Source organism: Larus michahellis, chromosome 7 (assembly GCF_964199755.1).
Source record: "Larus michahellis chromosome 7, bLarMic1.1, whole genome shotgun sequence".
Lineage (NCBI taxonomy): Eukaryota > Metazoa > Chordata > Aves > Charadriiformes > Laridae > Larus > Larus michahellis.
The window spans coordinates 37,984,250-38,002,992 of NC_133902.1; the positions used below are offsets into that span (position 1 = coordinate 37,984,250).

Consider the following 18,743-nt stretch of genomic DNA (forward strand, 5'->3'; position numbering starts at 1 on the left):
GCCGTGTACAGTTCTCTAAAATGAAATTTTGAGTAAGTATTTGTGTAACAGAGTCTGTTACTTGGCCAGTTTTGGTACAAAGTAGTGGCGTTACACTCTGGCAGTCTGGACATCATACATGGAGGCTTGTACCACGTTTACTGAATTTCTGTATGTCTATAAAGTCTTGTCTAGGCTAGAAAATTTTGGCCTAGTTACTGGTTGGTGTGCAAACCACAAACATGTCTTCATGTCAAACATCCATACTGAGGATACAAGGGCAGCTGGAACAATTCTGTGCATAGCTAAAAAGCACCCGAGCTTGGAGTGTCGGACTGCCTTCAGTATCCTGAATGTTTTGAAGCAAAATTGTCGTAATGTAAAACAAAGAAAATAACATCTGCTTTAAATAAATATTAACAAGAAAGCATGTTGGGATAAGTGCCCATCTGACTTGATTAGAATCGAATGCATCAGAGGAATAAAAAGTATTTAAGATTGGGGGGAAAAATAAAAGTAATGAATGTTCGATATTTTCATGCTTAGACAAGAAATCTGGATCTCCCTCTCCATTTAAGAGTGAAAAGAGATTCCAAAGAGCGAGGTTACTTTTGGTGCAAGTTCCTGTCTAACACGCAGAAAGTTACAACAGGACTTTTCTGATGTGGGACATATGGGCAAAGTGTTCCTAATTTAATATGCAGTTTATGAAATGGTTCATCTATAAAAATCGCCATTTAAAATAGCAACTGAAAAAGACTACAGCAATAAGTGAAAGTTAAATGCCATAATCTGACAGATACTTCTATCCACAGAAATCTGAGCTGTACACTTCCGGGCTCCTCCGCAACAGCAAGTTTTTTCATATTTATAAAAAAAAATAAATTACTAAATTACCTGTTCTACATGTGACATTAATCCCTCAGGCAATGCCCAAGAAGAATTACTAACAAGGACTGAAGTCTCCAGAGGTTTTTATGATCTTGGGTTGTTAACAGTTCTCACACAGCAAATCTGTTCGACCGGCAAGGCAGAGAAAGCAAACCAAGTGCCAAAGGGTTAAATGATGCGCTAACGGCTACTGCATCGCTCGCTCCTCAAGCTCCAGACAGCCCATTTGCTGGCCACCACGATCATTTTACCTTAGAACTAGAAGCTTCTGCCCCTGGTTTGTTTTCAGTTTCAAGGGTGGCTTTAGCCAGTTCAGACTCGGCCTGTTGCAGTGCGTTCTGCACGATGTCCCTCTCTAGCTGCCAAGCGTCTCTTTCCAGTTCTCGAACAGACTCAGTGTCATCCACGGATCTGATCTAAAAAATAAACCCAAAGGAAATGAGCCGTGATGGTTTTTGCACATTACTTCCACAGCCAAAACATCTCAAACCGCATAATAACCTAACTTTATGGACAAACTAAAACATAAAAATAATGAGCCTGAAAATAAGCAATGGCATTCAGGTGTTAAAAAGTAGGATGGGTAACTGAAACACACACGCAGCCCTTCTTAAGAAGTATCAAATTAATTGTTAATCAAACTATCACTTCTCTACAGATCTGTCTGATGGCTTTACAGGAATCATATACCCTTTAATAACAGAGTCTCCCAAACATTTGGAAACTGAAAAAAATCATCTGGCTTTCTCTTCAACATCACACGCAGCATAGAAACTGTGAAGAAAGGTGTCTGTATATGCATGCACAAAAACACACTGTGAAGCAACTACAGACGTAAATTCTGAAAAGTCACATTCAATTCTGAGAAATTCAGTTTTGCAGTAAGTCATCTCTTGTGGGAATGAGACCCACAACTCCAGGTCCAATTTTTTGATGAAGTTCTGCCTTCATAAACTTCTTCATATTGACTATCAAGTTAATGGTCAATAGTTACATCAGTGCATGATATGCCAAATCACAAGAGAGAGAAAAGATATTTTTTGAGACAGTTAATGTTTTATCCCTTGAAATAAAATCTATATTCATTAGAAGAGCCAGTACACACAACTGACCCCAATTTCTCCTAGCAACTTATTTTGAGTACAACCTTATTAGGAGTTTGAACTTTTTCAGGATTAATTTCTTATGAATACCTTAATACACTAACACATGCCATTTACATTTGTCTTCTATGAGGAGCGCAACTTGTCAAGTAAAAAAACCAATATTATATAATAAAGTTTAATAAACCACAGCCATCTAAGTCTGCCTGCAATATATACAACAACAAACGGGGACTCCAATCCTATCGGTACCTTCATGGCACATAACCCATCTTCCTCCCTTTTGACACTGTAGCTTCTTTAAAATGACAGAAAGCAAAGACTCTCCACTTCTCAGCATATTTAAAATGAGTTTAAAAAATGCTTCAAGAATCTTACGCTACCTTCAGTACTGTTTTGAAAGTAGGTATTTATTTCTTTCCAAGTTGAACTCTTGTCCTGTACTTGTCTCATTCACAGATGTTCTATACAATTTCAGGCTTTTACTGAAGTTAGATAAACTAAAGCACCTATTTCCCTACGTGTAGCTTTCATTGTTACGGCAGTTGTGCCATATTATACACGGAGATGGGACAGAAGAGCATTTTGAGACCAAGGGCAGGGATAAGGACTTCAAACACACAGGACTACAAAACCCACTTCAGGTAAGTATTATTAAAAACGTTTCAAACATGGGAAACAAAACCCATCCGTATCGCACTGAGGTGGAGGGAAGCTGCTTTATAGTGGCCTCCTCAGTAAGCAACCCAGTAAGGACTACGGTCCCACCATCCTAGGCATTTTACAGACTTCCCAAAGCTCAGTTTGAAGGCAGTAACAGATACACATAGTATCTGAAGGAGTCTTACATGATTCGTCTACACTCTTGATTTCTACTGCACCAGTTGGCATTTGATTGACCAGTTGACTCCATATTAATTTTGGCACAATTTTTTCATTTTGGCATTTTGCCACTTTCCCTGACTAATAGTCCCCAATTTATCACAACTCAAGGAGGTAACAGCAGTAAATTCCTTTGGTCTCCAGGGCATGTAGTTCAGTACCTTAAAGCAGAAATTCAGGGAGGAAACTGAAACAAAAGGTGATTCTGGGAAAAAAATCAAAGCCAGAGAAGAGGGCAGAGAGGAAGGGCCTTTGATGCCCACAGAAGAAAAGGTATCAAGGTAGAGTTTCTGCCCTCCAGGCTATAGAAAGGCCTGTGTATTAAAAGCGCTCCACTACACCCTTTTTTGTTAAGCAAAACTCAAGCCCCTTTATTTTATTGTGGTCATAGTCCCTGGAGGAGGCAATTGCAAAGTCTAGTCCAACAAGAGAAGGGAATGCCATTCTGTATGGCATTCACTGGCTTAATGTTAAGAGGTCTGCTAATTGATGACGAGGAGAGCCTAGAAAACCTTGAAGTTGTGAAAAGCATTTGCAACAGACTTTCTAATGCAGAAGACTTAATGGCATCAGAGGAAAAAAAAACAACCCAAACTATTTCTTCTTTTCCAGTATAGTAATAACTTGGAGGGAGCAGAGCCAGAAAAACAGCTCAACTCTGGAGGGAGTTCTGCTAAGTCAGATTTAAATAGAGCCATAAGGTTGTCTAGTTCTCCTCACAGGGTCTCCGAGCATTTTGTCCATAGCAGAGGGCTCTACAGCTTTGTGAGAGGAAGGCTTAACCAAAATAACTCCATGAACACCTGCTTGGGAAAAGGTTACATCCTGCTCCTGAAGGTTTAGAGATGATCGATCTGGCAGCCACCTAAGTGGTTGCACAGGCAACAGAAGGAAAATATTTATTGTATTTGGTAAGCAGTTAGACATAGGGAGAGGCTGCACCCTGTCAAGGCAGCTTGTCATACACCAGACTTTTACAGAGCACAAGAGAACAACAGAAGTTATAAAAGCATCAGACAAGGTGTATTTTCTGGAGATCTGCTATCAAGCAGGTGAGGGAATAGAGAGAAGCTGAACTGAACAAGAGCCAAGACTGTTAGTTAGCCCTAAATCCCAAAATTTTGGCTGAAATGTGAAGATCTCTTTCTTTATTATGAGAGAAAGACATAAATGACAGCGCGAAGTTATCTGGTGAATAAGATGGTATCTAAAAGCTATGTTTTTATGATGTATTTTGTATTAATAGACCTGAGCTCAGTCTTTGATAATCCCTAGGTTTGTATAAAATATTTGCAATACTGCAAACATCAGCCAAAACATCCCTGCTGAGACGACAAACTACTATTGCGCTTTTTGAAAATTACTTGACAATTTGCTGAAAAATTGCTGTCTCTGAATGCGTACAGAAGCAGCAGCAACACATCCCATGGTTTGACATCCTTGGACATATTATATATCTAGGAAAAAAAATGCCATCAGAAGCAGACTCTGTAATACAACAAAAAAAGCAGGAATCTGATACTAAAATATGTTAATGTCATGACAGTGTGAGTACAAGAATACGTCTTTTTTTCATCCTCAAAGCAAAACAGAATTTTCCTCAGAATTTCTACCAAAAAAGGAAGGGGGGGATCAAATCAATCCATCAATTTACATGTGTATTGCAACCCAAAGTATACAGAACAACTTACTGATAATCAACAAATATATGCTGTTTTCCTTACCTGAGATGCAAGAGGAGACAATAAACCTGACTTTAGTTCCTTTAATGTCTGCAGTAAAGAGGCTATAGCTTCATCATTTGATGCAGACCAGTCATTAACGGTTCTGTTAAACAGAAATACTTTTTCAGTATCAGACTGATTTGTGGTAATGTTAACATACATTTGATTCCTTCTCCCCACTGGATGACCTTTCAGTTTTGAAGCTGTACTTACGCACTATTCATCACACAAAATGCTATGAAGACACACAGAAGTTAGCATGTTTTGTTAATTCTTAAGAGTAAAACTTCTAAATAGTGCCGCATAGGATTTATTCAGAAGTCTGTATTTTATACCAGTCTTAACAGAAATCTATCATGCAAATTCAGGCTGCAGCAAAACATCACTATTATTTTACTCTGCTACTAAAGAAGTAAGAACTTACTGCTACTTGGTCACTCATTCCTGACCCCTAGCTTTTCCCTGCCACGATCAATGGCATTTCCTGTTCTAAATACGTGTATCTGTTGATTAACCTGTTTTTTTTGATTGCTCTCTTATCAGACTGCTGCAGTTGCCAAACTACCTAAAGACTCTTTCCAGTAGGACTTTTTTTTTTTTTTTTGGCGTTGTTCTTTTTAAGCAGGGTCACTTCACAGATCTAGTTCAAACACAGGCACACAAGCTTCTAATGGGAATGGTGGCAGCGGGATGAGAACAGCCAGAGTCTGCTGCCACCACGGAGCCATATTTTCAGACAAGGTTGACTCTTGTAAGCAGACATATCATTCAGTCCCTTCAGCACAGGGCTCTCAGCCATGACCCGTACATTTTCAGAAGCTGGATGGAAAGAAAACTACTATTTTATGAACAACTACTCACTTATTTACAGTTTTATATATGAACGCATTCAGCTGCACAGCCACAAAAAGCAATTGCTGTCTTATCTTTTCTAGCTGCTGTTGCTGCTGTTGCAAATGTGATTTTTCAGTTTCTTTTGTTGTGGCCTGTTCGGCATTTTGATCTTTGTTTAAGGTACGCAATAGTTCTTGTTGACAGTTTGGAGATGGGAGATTTCTTTCTCTTTCTTCTAATATTGCCAGTAATTCCTGCAGCTCTTTAATTCTTTGTTCATCTCTCTGGTGTTGCCGTTCCAAGTTTTGCTGTTTGAACAGAATAAGTAGTAGTTAATTGCACCTTATATATACGCACATATGTATGTACATACACGCATGCAAGGTTTTTTTTTTTTTGGGTTGTTAGGGTTTTTTGTTTGGTTTTTTGGTTGTTGTTGTTTGGTTGGGTTTGGGTTTTTTTTTTTTTTTTTTAACATACGCGCACAGACTGCAAATAAAAGCATCACACCTAACTAGGATATATCCATCTCGGTGTGCCTTAACTCACAGACCCCTTATAGGGAAAGTTTTACAGTACTGCCTTTCAGGGGGCCACCAGGAAGCCATTTAAGGACTCTGGAGTCAGCATTTTCTCCATCTATTTCCAGACATGGTGACTGACAAGTCTCCAGAGAGCCTGCAAAGCCTCCCCCCTCCTCTAATGAAAGTGAAGGAGCTGAGAAACAAGGGTACTGTTGCAAACCATAATTAGGGGTCTAATTCAAAATAAGGGCAATGATATGAAAACTAGTTTGCGTTCTGTGTTTAAGCCATATTCTTCTCCATCTGTTAACAACAGGCAATTCCCAGCATAGGCAAAGAACTAGAGATCAACTTCTGTCAACAATAAACCCAGACACAAACCACTGAAAACAGCTGCATTGGAGAAATGCAGGAAAAGAGCTCATCTAATGTGATTTTCAGGATGCTTTGTTTAAGGGAAGAAAACATTTCAATTATAGAACACAATCCACAGGGGTAAATCCCAGTTTGTGGCTATTTCAACGTAAGGCAAGGCTTGCAGGGGCATTCTCACCAGTCTCTCTTGAGCTCTCTGCCAGTCCTTCTGTTTCTCTAGCTCTCTTTGTTGCTGCTGTCTTTGCTCTCTCTCTCTCTCCTCTTTCTTGTTTTTATCTTGCTCTTTCATCGTCTTGAAGAGCAACTGCAGTTGTTCCCAGTCAGCTTTCAGCTTCACCTCTCTTTCCTTCTGGGCTTCTAAGGAACGGATTACCTCTCGCTTTTGACCCTGAAGAGATTCCAGTGTAGCTCGTAATTTGTCGCTGGCCTCTCTCTCCTTCTGGGTTTCTTCGCAGCACATCTGTACTTCAGCTTCTAGCTTCCTTTTGGAACGAATGGCCTTCTGGTGCGTTTTCTCAATAATAGCAGCTAGCTCCATAGTTCTGCACCTCTCTTCTTCCAGCTGGGCTTGGAGTTCTCGAACAAAGGCTTGTTCCAGCAGCAATTCCCTGTGCTGGCAAGAAGCACCTTCTTTCACTCTCATGCTCAACTGTTCCGTCAAAATGCGTTCATGATTCAATGAGTTCAGGAGCTCCAACGAACGATTTTTCTCAGCATCCAAAGCTCTCTGTAGCTCCGACAGTTTGGTCTGTTCCTGGGACAGCAATGCTTCACAGCGGGAGTGCTCAATCTGAAGTTCCTTGCGGAGATTATCATTAACTGTTTGCTCATGTTCCAAGGATACAGCCAGTTGGCTATTCTGCACTGACTGCAAGTCCAAGGCAGCCTGCAGCTCCTGTTCAAAAGGGGAAGTGCATATTAATAGTCCAGTAGAAACACTCATTCATAGGGCAGGCTGGCATTTGGCAATTTTAAACTGTTTTATCCCAGAAGAAATTCAACACTGAACTAGAGTAGTTCAGGTATTAAAATGTTTAATTTAATTTTAATGTTAATTTTCTAGTTACGAGTGCCAGAAGCATGCTTGTTAACAACATGACATCGAGTAATAAAACCAAAGATTGTAATGTTAAAATATCTTCCAGTACATTATTTTTTCTTCAATTAGCAAGACACTCATTAGGAAATCACTATTCTTTACATCACTCAATCACATTAAGTGACATCTGAAGCAGAAAAAACCCATGTCGATTTAAAAAGAAACAAAAATCTAAGCAGTAAGAGTAGATGTAAAACCTCTGGATCTTACAGCCCATATGTTTAAGGCACACAGCACAGGCTGATAAAAATAATCCATCCCTAGGTCCATTTTGGGAGCCAGCCTTTCTTCAGAAGGAAAGAGAGCAACTGAAGGGGCAGTCCTAGGCAGAGCTAGCATTGGCAGGGGGTCTGCCCTACTCCCCCCCAGCCAGCACCACCTCTCCTCTGATCTCACAGAAAGCCGGGCGAGATGCTAAGCGGCATCAGCTTTCCGTCGTAGGGCTTGAAGGGACAACCTGCATTGCGAGACTGCAGCAGTGGTGTGAACCGTGAATGTCAGTCTGTTGTACAACTACGCCTGGAGCAACGCTCTTTTCTCTTTGCCTTGGCTAAAACAGTCCCAGCCTTCACTGCATGAGCAGTCCTTTTACAAGATGGAGGATGCTAGCCCCATGTCCTACCATGCAAGTAGTAACAAAAATCCCAACAAACAAAAATCACCCACAAACCTGAACATCTACCAGAAAGGTCATGTGAGAGGCCACACTACAAGGAAGTAAGAGTCAGAATTGTGTTTCCTCACTTAGAGCATTTAACTAGGACTGATTTGGAGTTATCTGATAGAGTTTGGTTTTGGTTTTTATTTTAAAAAAAAAGGTTTATGTTAAATCTTCTTCCTTTTCCAATCATTGTAGGCCTTTCACAAGAACCACGTATCACATTATCAGAGATAAAGCTGTTCATTTGTTTTCTGTTCAATTTAGAAGAAAGGGAACAAAAAAATACTTTGGTTAACCTCAAAAAATACATGTTATATTGTAAAAGCTCCAGTTACTCTCTGCCAAGCATATGTATCATTGTGTGGTTGTGCATAATCTCAGTTCATCATACACATTACATCCTCATAGCACATTTGCTCTGGAATAAAGAGTGCAGTTACAAAATTGTAGAATCTGGCTCTCCCTACACAGCCAGGGGCAGCGCAAAACTGATCCCAAGAATGTGAAAGCATAAGGCTCCAAAACCACTAAGATGATATGAAAAAAAACCCAACCAAACCAAAAACCCAAAAAACTTTTGCTTATTTTTCCATGTGCAATTAAGGAGGGTAACTGAAAGCTTTAATTCTGTGAAAACAGAATAAACGCTATGCACATTAAGTAGAAGGTTGGGGAGTGGGAGGGTTAAAAAGTTATTAAACAGAAAACATTGGATGTGAAAAAAACCTGCAAAAATAACCTGTTCATCTCCCTTGGTGCATGACATTAACTGAAACATTGAGATGTAGGGCATTACCTCCAAGGCCTTTGTCTTTTCATCTTCTGCTTTCTTATGCTGAAGCTGTTGTTCCTCAAACAAACCTCGTAGCTCTGTTTCCTTCAGATGTTCTGTCTGCAAGTCTTCAAGGGCAGCTGTCAAATCCTTTTGGTTTTTTTCCAATGCAAAACTGAAAAGTTCAAAACAACACTGCTATCTACGTTCAGAACAGAACTTCCTTCACTAGCAACCCAAGTAACACATTTTGGGTTACTTTTTGTGAGTTGGTCTATTGACTTGTTTCTTTAAGATGGCCCCTGCTGTTTCTAAAGAGGGTCAGTTTTCAAGTCACAGCTATTTAGCATCTGAGAGCACCTTCCTCCCCTACAAGGAAAGCTAGAATTGCTCTATTTAGTGTCAGTTAAAAGATGGGGAGAAGTTACCTATCCTGGCAGAGCAAAACTGTTGTCCTGTGAGAGGAAAGAAAAAAAAAATTCGCATACACTAGGAAGAGGATGGGGGGGTGGGGGGCAGAAAAAAAAAACCGTGCACAAGATGACAGGCGAACAGAAGTAACAACCAAAAGACTAAGACAAAAGCTGCAGGAGTGGGGTACATAAGGGATACAGGGATCTAGTCTGTTCACTTTTAGTATACCAATACAACATGCACTTGTTTCCACAACCTTCTAAGTCAAGGCTACAGAAAAGGTAAATATGCAAATTTGAACTGAAGAATATATAAATTTAAGTAGTTAGTAAAGAAAAATTATCATATTCGTGACAAGTGAGGGAGGTTAGTTTTCCTCCTTGTGTTTCCAAGTGCTAAGGCATTTGTGGATCCAATGAGTATAATGCTCCTTCAGACCTGTTGATAAACAAAACAAAACATCACGCCTACTCACCGTAACTGGTTTATCTCCCTCTGAAGCTCTTCTAGGGATTTCTGCAGTCTTTCATTCTCTTGCTTACTTTCATAAAGCTCTAATTTCAGGGCTGCTTTTTCTTGATTCAAGAGATCATACGTTTCAGAGGCTCTCTTCTGCTCCTCAGACAGGGTGCTGTGCAAGTCACTTACAATAGATTTTTCCTGCTGAAGCTTATATTCTAATAATTCAACTAGGATAAGAAAATGTTAACAGTTGTTTGTATTATGGGGAATTTGACAATATGTTAGCAGTTAACACCGGTTCAAATTGGGCAAAAATATTAGCTGTATTAAAGTGTTCTTGTCTGGAGAATCCATTTCTTTTCAAACATGACAGGAATCAGCAGAGAAATACACCTACAGAGAGCTAGCGTATACAGAGATACACTAGCTCTGCTGCTGATGGACCAGGCAAAGTGAGGAGAACATGAAGGCTGGGTGAGACTATGAGAGTTACTGGGACAAGCTTTTAAGTAACCTGTTACTAATGGATTCTAAACCTCATTAAGCAAACCCATCCGTTTACTAGCAAACATATACATGAAGAATTTCCTGAAAACTAACAACGAAATTTTACTATCCTTGATAAGTTTTCTACACGTGTACACTATTTAACAGTCACCCTTCAGTTCTGTTGCTCTGGGTTATTTTAAAGCTTCTCTTTGCTTTGCACAGATTTTTCTTAACTATTAATATTACAAAGAAGAACAATTCCTTCCTGTGCTAAAATTGTAGGAAAGCTGAATGCATTAGTAAAACTGAGGAATTATACAGCATCTGCTTCTGTGCAAAACAATCTTTTTTTGCCTTTTATCTTCTAGGCAAAAAAAAGAAAGAATTGACATAGGAGACCGGATAACAAGAACCTGGGATTACTACCTTTCCTCCGAAGGCAGTGCTCTTGTTTGCTCCCATGATCTTCCGCATTGGTAAGGGTTTCCTGTAACTGCTGTAGCTTCTCCTGGTTCTGAAGATGTGTCATGCGCAACTGAGCTCGGAGATCCTGTATTTCAGAGAGCAAGCTATTCCGGTCTGAGGAGAAAAAGTGCTCTACAACCATCTGCTTCTGTTCCTCCTGAAAACAAACCAAGTCCTATTAAATCTACAAGGCTGTTCCCATATTTTCTACAAAGATAAACCCTAGAGAAACCCTTGCAGTACAAGCACAGAGGCAACTTCAAATGACTAAGTTCATGCTTCATGTTAACATTAAGTAAAAAAAGAAAAACCCCACTTCACTAGATTCCAAATAAAGTAATACTTATTAATAATAGTTCATACATCATCGTTACGACAAACCATCTGGTCTGAACCTAAAAACTAAACATTATCAGCAAAAAAATCCCAAAAGAGATTCAGAGTTAGTTCAATATGTATCCTTTGCAAGAGAATTCTGTGAAGCTCCTAGATGGAGTTCTTCCCCTCCTTCCCTTTTTATCAAATATTTCCTTTTCACTACGACAGTCTCCAGATCGCTATTTTTTCTGGATGCCAGCTAAAACAATCAATAGGCTTTGTAAGACAATATACAAAGTGTGAGAAAAATGGTACCAAAACATAGACTATAAAAGCCTACTGATCCCGCACAATCTGGAATAACGCATGAGATAAGATTTAACAACAGAAGTAATAAAACTGTAAAAATGTCCAAATAATACGGGGCAACAGTAGAAGTGATTTATGAGCATAACACTTTAAGAGGTTTTCTTACTTGTTGTTTCATGATATACTCCAGTTTTTCCGCTAACGAACCGTCATCACCAGACTCATGATTGGAGAAGTGAGACTTCAAGTCAATTTGCAACACATTTCTCTCCTTCTCAAACATGCTCTGTACTGCTTGCAGGAGTTCTCCTCTCCAGTCAGCAGCAATACCTGAATGTTCCTGTTAAAACAATTGGTTTTTTTAAATGGCATCTCTCTCAATCTCCAATCCGCTGTCTTCCATATTACTACTGTGTATGAGTATACCTATCTGTTAATTTAAGCAGACCAAAGGTGTTCAAAGAGGTCTGTTCAAATCTCAGAAAGGAAAGAGTCCCTTGCTCCTCATACATAGGTACGTTTATATATATACATACAAGCACTAACTACATAACAATATGCATTTCTTTATATATAAAAAAAATGGTTACCTTGCTTTAAAGGATATTTTTATTGTCATACCTTGTCTCCTCTATCTGCCACCTTGCTAACGTAATCTTTCAGTGACTGTATAGCATCCAACAAGGTTAAGCCCTCCTTCTGCCATCCCTCCATCACCGCTCTGGTATCATGAACATTTTTCAGCTCCCTAAAACCAACGGGATGTTCTGACAAAGCCAATATCTTGCGGCTCTCCTCATATACCATCTTCAGCACAGTCTGAAAAGAAAAAAGACACCATAATGAATAATACTAGGAAACAGTCATCAGCATGCTGACAGTGTAAGAGCAGGATGCCACAGCACCAGACAATAAAAATTAGAAGGCTGTCCAAGGTTGTGATACAGATAAAGGCAAGCAGGTCAGCCCTCCTACTTGGCATGCTTAATAAACAAAGAATACACATAGACACACACACACATATAGAATGAGCCAACAGTTACCAGAGAATTTTTATTTCCTAAAAACTGAGGTAAATATTTAAGAATACAGTGGCCTCTGCATTCTTAAATACTGTATTCACAATGTTAAAGTACAAATGGCAGCCTTGGCCAGTGCATCTTATTGCTGTGTGCATCAACATGCTAATATGGAACTAAGGCAAAGGACTGTACTTTATCTTTGTTGTTGCTGAACTATTTAGCTAACTTTTCTAGGAAAAAATTAAATCCTAACAAGTCTGAAGCCACGTTACTAAACCTCAGTAAAGTCAGAAACCTGAATTACATATTTAGACAAACTTATCTTAATTTAGCAGATTACGTACAAAGAACATCTCCCAAAATAATCAGTCTTAATAATTTACACAGTGGAAATTGTTTCCTCTGATGTCAGCTAAAATAATCTCTTTTAAATAAATTCCCTGTTCACAAGCATCATGCACAGATGTTTCCTGGTCTCTTTTCAAAAAAGATCACTGGAGATTTAAGTCCTTTTCTACATACTGAATGGCTGAGTTGGGACCTGCTGGTCAAACTAAAAGGCAAGAAGGAACCGCACAGGCAGCTCGAGCAGGATCAGGTGTCCTGAGAAGAGTATAGGGATGCTGCCTGCGTATGTAGGGATGAGGTCAGGAAGGCCAAGGCACGGTTGGCGCTGAACATGGCAAGGGATGCTAAGAATAACAAGAAGGGCTTCTACAGGTATGTCAACCAGAAAAGGAAGGTCAAAGAAAGCGTGTCCTCCCTAATGACCAAGAATGGCAAACTGGTAACAACAGACGATGAGAAGGGTGAAGTTCTCAACAACTTTTTTGCCTCTGTCTTCACTGCCAGCCTCTCTCCTCATGCCTCCCAGGTTGAAGGACTGCAAGACAGGGACCTGGGGCACAAAGTCCCTCCCACAGTAAGTGAAGACAAGGTTTGTGACCATCTGAGGAACCTGAATATACACAAATCTATGGGACCTGATGAGATGCACCCCAGAGTCCTGAGGGAATTGCCTGAGGTAGTTGCCAAGCCACTCTCCATGATCTTTGAAAAGTCATGGCAGTCAGGTGAAGTCCCTGGCAACTGGAAAAAGGGAAACATTGCACCCATTTTTAAAAAGGGTAGAAAGGAGGGCCCCAGGAACTACTGCCCTGTCAGCTTCACCTCTGTGCCTGGAAAGGTCATGGAACAGATCCTCCTAGAAGCTATGCTAAGGCACACGGAAGACATGGAGGTGATTTGAGACAGCCAGCATGGTTTCACCAGGGCCAGGTCCTGCCTGACCAACCTAGTGGCTTTCTACAACAGAGTGACTGCATCAGTGGACAAGGGGAGAGCTACGGATATCATCTATCTGGACTTCTGCAAGGCCTTTGACACGGTCCCCCACAACTCCCCCTCTAATCTGCTCTCGTGAGACCACACCTGGAGTACTGTGTCCAGCTCTGGAGCCCTCAGCACAAGAAGGACACGGACCCGTTGGAAAGGGTCTAGAGGAGGGCCACAAGGATGATCGGAGAGCTGGAGCACCTGTGCTATGAGGACGGGTGGAGAGAGTTGGGGTTGTTCAGCCTGGAGAAGAGAAGGCACCGGCCAGACCTTATATAGTGGCCTTCCAGTACCTGAAGGGGGCCTACAGGAAAGCTGGGGAGGGGCTGTTTACAAGGGCATGTAGCGATAGGACGAGGGGCAACGGTGTTAAAACTGGAGCAGGGTAGGTTTAGATTAGACATTAGGATGAAGTTCTTTACAATGAAGGTGGTGAGACACTGGAACAGGATGCCCAGAGAGGTGGTGGAGGCCCCATCCCTGGAGACATTCAAGGCCAGGCTTGATGAGGCTCTGAGCAACCTGGTCTAGTTAAAGGTGTCCCTGCTTACTGCAGGGAGGTTGGACTAGATGGCCTTTAAAGGTCCCTTGCAACCCAACACGTTCTATGATTCTATGATACATCTCATAAAAAAAAAAAATATACCACTCTCAATGTGAAGCTGTTTCTCATTGCTACTTACTTTAACAACAACAATATGGAGTACTTTTCTTTAAGTCTTGATAGTCCTTCTTTGCACTTTTTTTGAATGACTTAACTTTTGAACCAACTTGAGTTGCTTTTCTGTCACTGGAATCAAAATAGCGATTACGTCAAGACCCAGTGCTAAATGATGAATACCTTCATTAAATATTAACAACAGAAGTACACTAAGTGCTCAAACTAAACATTCAGTACTGGAATATGCACTCAGACCTTACAACCAGTAAAGTCTAGATCCTTGAAAGAAACTAAATAAAAAAATTCTGTTTCATAAGGTAAAATAAAATCCATTTCTTCCATGAAGTCTATGAAACTATGCTCTTTGAGAATTATTAATTGTTTAGATACAGAATCATAGAATGGTTTGGGTTGGAAGGGACCTTTTAAGATCATCTAGTCCAACTCCCCTGCAACAGGAATGGGGGACATCTTTCATTAGATCACGTAGCCCAAAGCCTCATCCAACCTAACCTTGAATGTTTCCAGGGATGGGGCAGCCACAGCTTCTCTGGGCAAACTGTTCCAGTGTCTCACCACTTTCATCATAAAGAATTTCTTACTTACGTCCTATCTAAATTTACCCTCTTTCATTTTAAAACTGTTTCTCCTTCTCCTGTCACTACAAGTCCTGGTAAAAACCCCTCTCCATCTTTCTCATAAGCCCCCTTTAAGTACTGAAAGGCTGCAATAAGGTCTCCCCAGAGCCTTCTCTTCTCCAGGCTGAACAATGCAAACTCTCTCAGCCTGTCCTCATAGGAGAGGTGCTCCAGCCCTCTGATGATCTTCGTGGCCCTCCTCTGGACCCTCTCCAACAGGTCCCTGTCTAGTCCTATGCTGAAGGCTCCAGAGCTGGATGTGGGGTCTCACGAGAGCAGAGTAGAGGGGGAGAGTCACCTCCCTTGACCTACTGGCCACACTTCTTGTGATGTGGCCCAAAATATGCTTGGCTTTCTGGGCTGCAAGTGGATAGTGCTGGCTTACGTCCATTTTTACGTCCATTTACGTCCTCTGCAGGACTGCTCTCAATCCCTTCAGCCCCCAGCCCGTATTGATACCACTTGCTGTTCCCTTGTTCACTGATACAGTCACTCCATCATAGAAGGCCACCAGATTAGTCAGGCATGATTGGCCCTTGGTGAAGCCATGTTGGCTGTATCTAATCACCTCCCTGTTTTGTATATGGTTCAATGTAAGTTCCAGAAGGATCTGTTTCACTGTCTTACTGGGCACTGAGGTGAGGCTGAAAGGTCAGTAGTTCCCAGGGTCCTCTTTATTATTCGTTTTAAAAGTGGGTGTAATGTTTCCCTTTTTTCCAGTCACTGGAAACTTCATCAGACTGCCATGACTCTTCAAAGATGTAGCTGATAAGCCACTCAACATCATCTGCCAATTCCCACAGGAACCTGGGATTTATCTCTTCGTGTCCCATAGACTTGTGTATGTTCAGGTTCCTTAGGTGGTCTTGAACATGACCTTCTCTTACAATGGAAAGAACTTAATTCCCCCAGTCCCTGCCTTGAAGTTCAGGGACTTAAGATGTGAGAAAAGTGGTTGCCAGTGTAAACTTGGCAAAAAAATTAATGAGTACTTCAGCCTTGTAGGTTGTCATTAATTAGTTCTTCTATTTATTTAATCTTCCTTTTCTGTTCAATGTACTAGTAGAAGCCCTTCTTATTATTCTTCCTCACATTCCTTGACAAATTCCCCTCCAACTGTTCCTTAGCTTTCCTGATCCCATCCCTACACATCCAGGCTGCATCCCTATATTCTTCCCAGGTTACATATCCCTGCTTCCACTGTCTGTGCATTTGCCTCTTACACTTTAGTTAAACCACAGGGTCCTTACTCAGCCACGCTTGTCTTGTGCCTTCCTTCCTTGCCTGATTTCTTACACATAGGAATCAAAAGCTTTGGTGCTGTAAGAAAAGTATCCTTAAATAGCTGCCAGCTCTGTTCTGGTCCTTTATCCACAAAGGCAGTTTCCCAGGAAGTCCCACCCACAAATTCCTTAAACAACTGAAAACTCACTCTCCTAAAATGCAGCATCCTAAATCTACTCTGCTTTTCAAAGACAACTCTGTACAATGAATCCTTGGGTTTTGGGGTTTTTTTGGGGTTTTGTTTGTTTGTTTGGTTTTTTTACACAAGGAGAAACCCTGCTGCCTCTCCTTCCTCACCTGTCTCTTCTGAATTGTTTATAGCCATCAGTTGCATTGCTCCAATCACGTGCTTTGTCCCATCAAGTTTCAGTGATAGCAATTAGATCATAGCTTTCTATGTGCACAGAGACTGCCAGCTCCTCTGGTTTGTTACCCATGCTATGTGCATTGGTATAAAGGCACTTCACTTGGGCTGTTGACTGCATCTCCTTTTTGGAGGAACAAGACGCAGTTTTGAGGCATTTCACAGGTATTTCCCTGGTGGTTTCTAATACATCAGCAGCCCCTGGCTCTTCTCTGTTGCTCAAAACCCTATCCCCTTCTCCCGCTAAGTCTAATTTAGAGCTCTCCGTATAGGTTTGGGCAGCTCATTGGTGAAGACACTCTTACCCCACTTGGACATATGAGTCACATCAGCCCCCAACAGACCCAGCTTCTCAAAGGTAGATCTATGAACACAGAAACCAAAACCTTGAGTATAGCACCAGCTACACAGCCAGGCATTCATCTGTTTGTGTCCTCCATCCTGGACCCCTTCCTCTGGCTGGGAGGATAGAGGAGAATACCACTTGTGCTCCCAAATCCTTTTAAAGTTGATCTGAGGGACATATAGTCTCTTTTCGTGTTCCAAGTTGCCTTGTTACAGTATTGTTAGACCCTACATGGAAGAGTAGGAGCGTATGACAATCTGTAGAGCTCACCAGACTTGGCAGCTTCTTAGTGATGTCACAAATACAAGCTCCTGGTAGGCAGCAAACTTCTCTAGAGAAATTGTCTGATGGCAAATGAGTGCTTCAGTGACTTTCAGTAAGGAACCTCCAATTACTAATACTTAACATGCTCTTCTGGTGGCACTGGTTCTAATACAAGTGGGTGGTTGCATCAACTTTGCATGGTTGGCTTTTCCTGGATCCTGTCAGTTACTCAATGTGCTCTTCATTCTCCAACCCCAGAGCATCATGTCTGTTATGAAAGGGCACTTCAGAGGATGGTATGCTTCTATTAATCATATATTACCTTCAGCTGTGGTGAAAGTATTTCCTTTTCTTTCATTGATTGCATAATATCTGGAAACATTCCACGGTACTGCAGATAAGCCATGGAACTAGCATCTAGGTGGTCTGACGTTTGTAGCTCCTGCATTAGTTTAGCTGCCAAATTTGAGCTGGTATCTGAAGAAAGAGACCGCCCCCACAAGTGTTACACAGATGAAAAGAACATGAAACCAGCATCACTTGCAAAATAACCAGGATTTCTTCTCTTAGTATGAATGTAGGGTCAGATGAAGTTAGTTGGTTGAGATCTCAACTAACTTAAAAGGTTTTAAGTTGCCTTTAGCACCAGAGAAGGTGCTGTAGTTAAACCACTTGCTAAAACCCCATGTCTCCTTTTCAGTATGTAAAGATGAAAAGGCAAAAGCAGACTGCCGCTAGCACAAATACATAAGTCTAAACAAAAGAACCACCTGACAAAGGCATAGCTTTCAAATAAAAGATCTACAGTAAAAGAAAATGGGAGAAAGAGGAAAAGTTATAGTATTTTTATACTGAAGTTAACAAAAGGTGAAAGAAATCTACAAAGTTCAACTTACTGCTGCCATATCCATCGCTCATTGCATCTACAGCAGATGGTCTTGATCTTACATCATCTTGTAAATCAGAAGGGGTTAAAGTTAGATTATCAGCTTCTCTCATCTGCTTGGAAATAATTTTTCATGTTAATTTAGTTTTCTGAATCCAGCTGTAGAGTTTTCTGCATTTATAACAACTTTATTACTAGTGCAGATTTTAACAAATGCCTACTTGATCATAGTGTTTGAGATGGCAAATACCATGACAAATGCCACATTGCTGCTCTTTGGAAGACATTCCATCTCTTTTTCCGCCCCCACCCCACCCCCCTTCAATAGCCTTAAGAAATAGACATGTATTTGTAATTAATTGCCCTTCAAAAGCAAGGCACAAAAACATACAACCGAAGATTAATTTTCTGAAGTACAAACTTTATCTTCCTGTGAAATAATACAGACACAGATATATAAAATAATTCCATTAAAAAGAAAAACCTCTGTTCTCCAATTTTGAAGCAGTCTCTTCTAACACTCAGTGACAGATATTTGTAAGTGGAGAACTGTTACAGTAAATTTGAATATCGTGGTAGCAAAAATGTTTTACAGGTTTTAGCTTAACTACTTTCACATGAAGTATTATCACAAATTTATCA

The 18,743-nt window shown here is 40.7% G+C and overlaps 1 protein-coding gene across 15 annotated transcripts in view; it reads right to left on the reverse strand.

The window, feature by feature from the left end:
• The window catches only part of PCNT (pericentrin), a 105,818-nt gene that overhangs the window by 8,536 nt on the left and 78,539 nt on the right, over positions 1–18,743 (reverse strand). For 12 of the 15 annotated variants that reach the window (XM_074596296.1, XM_074596301.1, XM_074596302.1 and 9 more), the window contains 11 exons: positions 18,112–18,217; positions 17,538–17,692; positions 11,923–12,120; positions 11,468–11,641; positions 10,636–10,831; positions 9,734–9,947; positions 8,869–9,019; positions 6,491–7,207; positions 5,441–5,721; positions 4,580–4,682; positions 1,122–1,286 (listed from right to left, as the gene is read on the reverse strand). In XM_074596296.1, the coding sequence (XP_074452397.1) occupies positions 1,122–1,286; positions 4,580–4,682; positions 5,441–5,721; positions 6,491–7,207; positions 8,869–9,019; positions 9,734–9,947; positions 10,636–10,831; positions 11,468–11,641; positions 11,923–12,120; positions 17,538–17,692; positions 18,112–18,217 (2,460 nt within the window). Of the gene's footprint in view, positions 1–876; positions 994–1,121; positions 1,287–4,579; positions 4,683–5,440; positions 5,722–6,490; positions 7,208–8,868; positions 9,020–9,733; positions 9,948–10,635; positions 10,832–11,467; positions 11,642–11,922; positions 12,121–17,537; positions 17,693–18,111; positions 18,218–18,743 lie in introns of those variants that run through there. The other 3 variants (XM_074596305.1, XM_074596292.1, XM_074596303.1) reach the window with 2 other exon arrangements.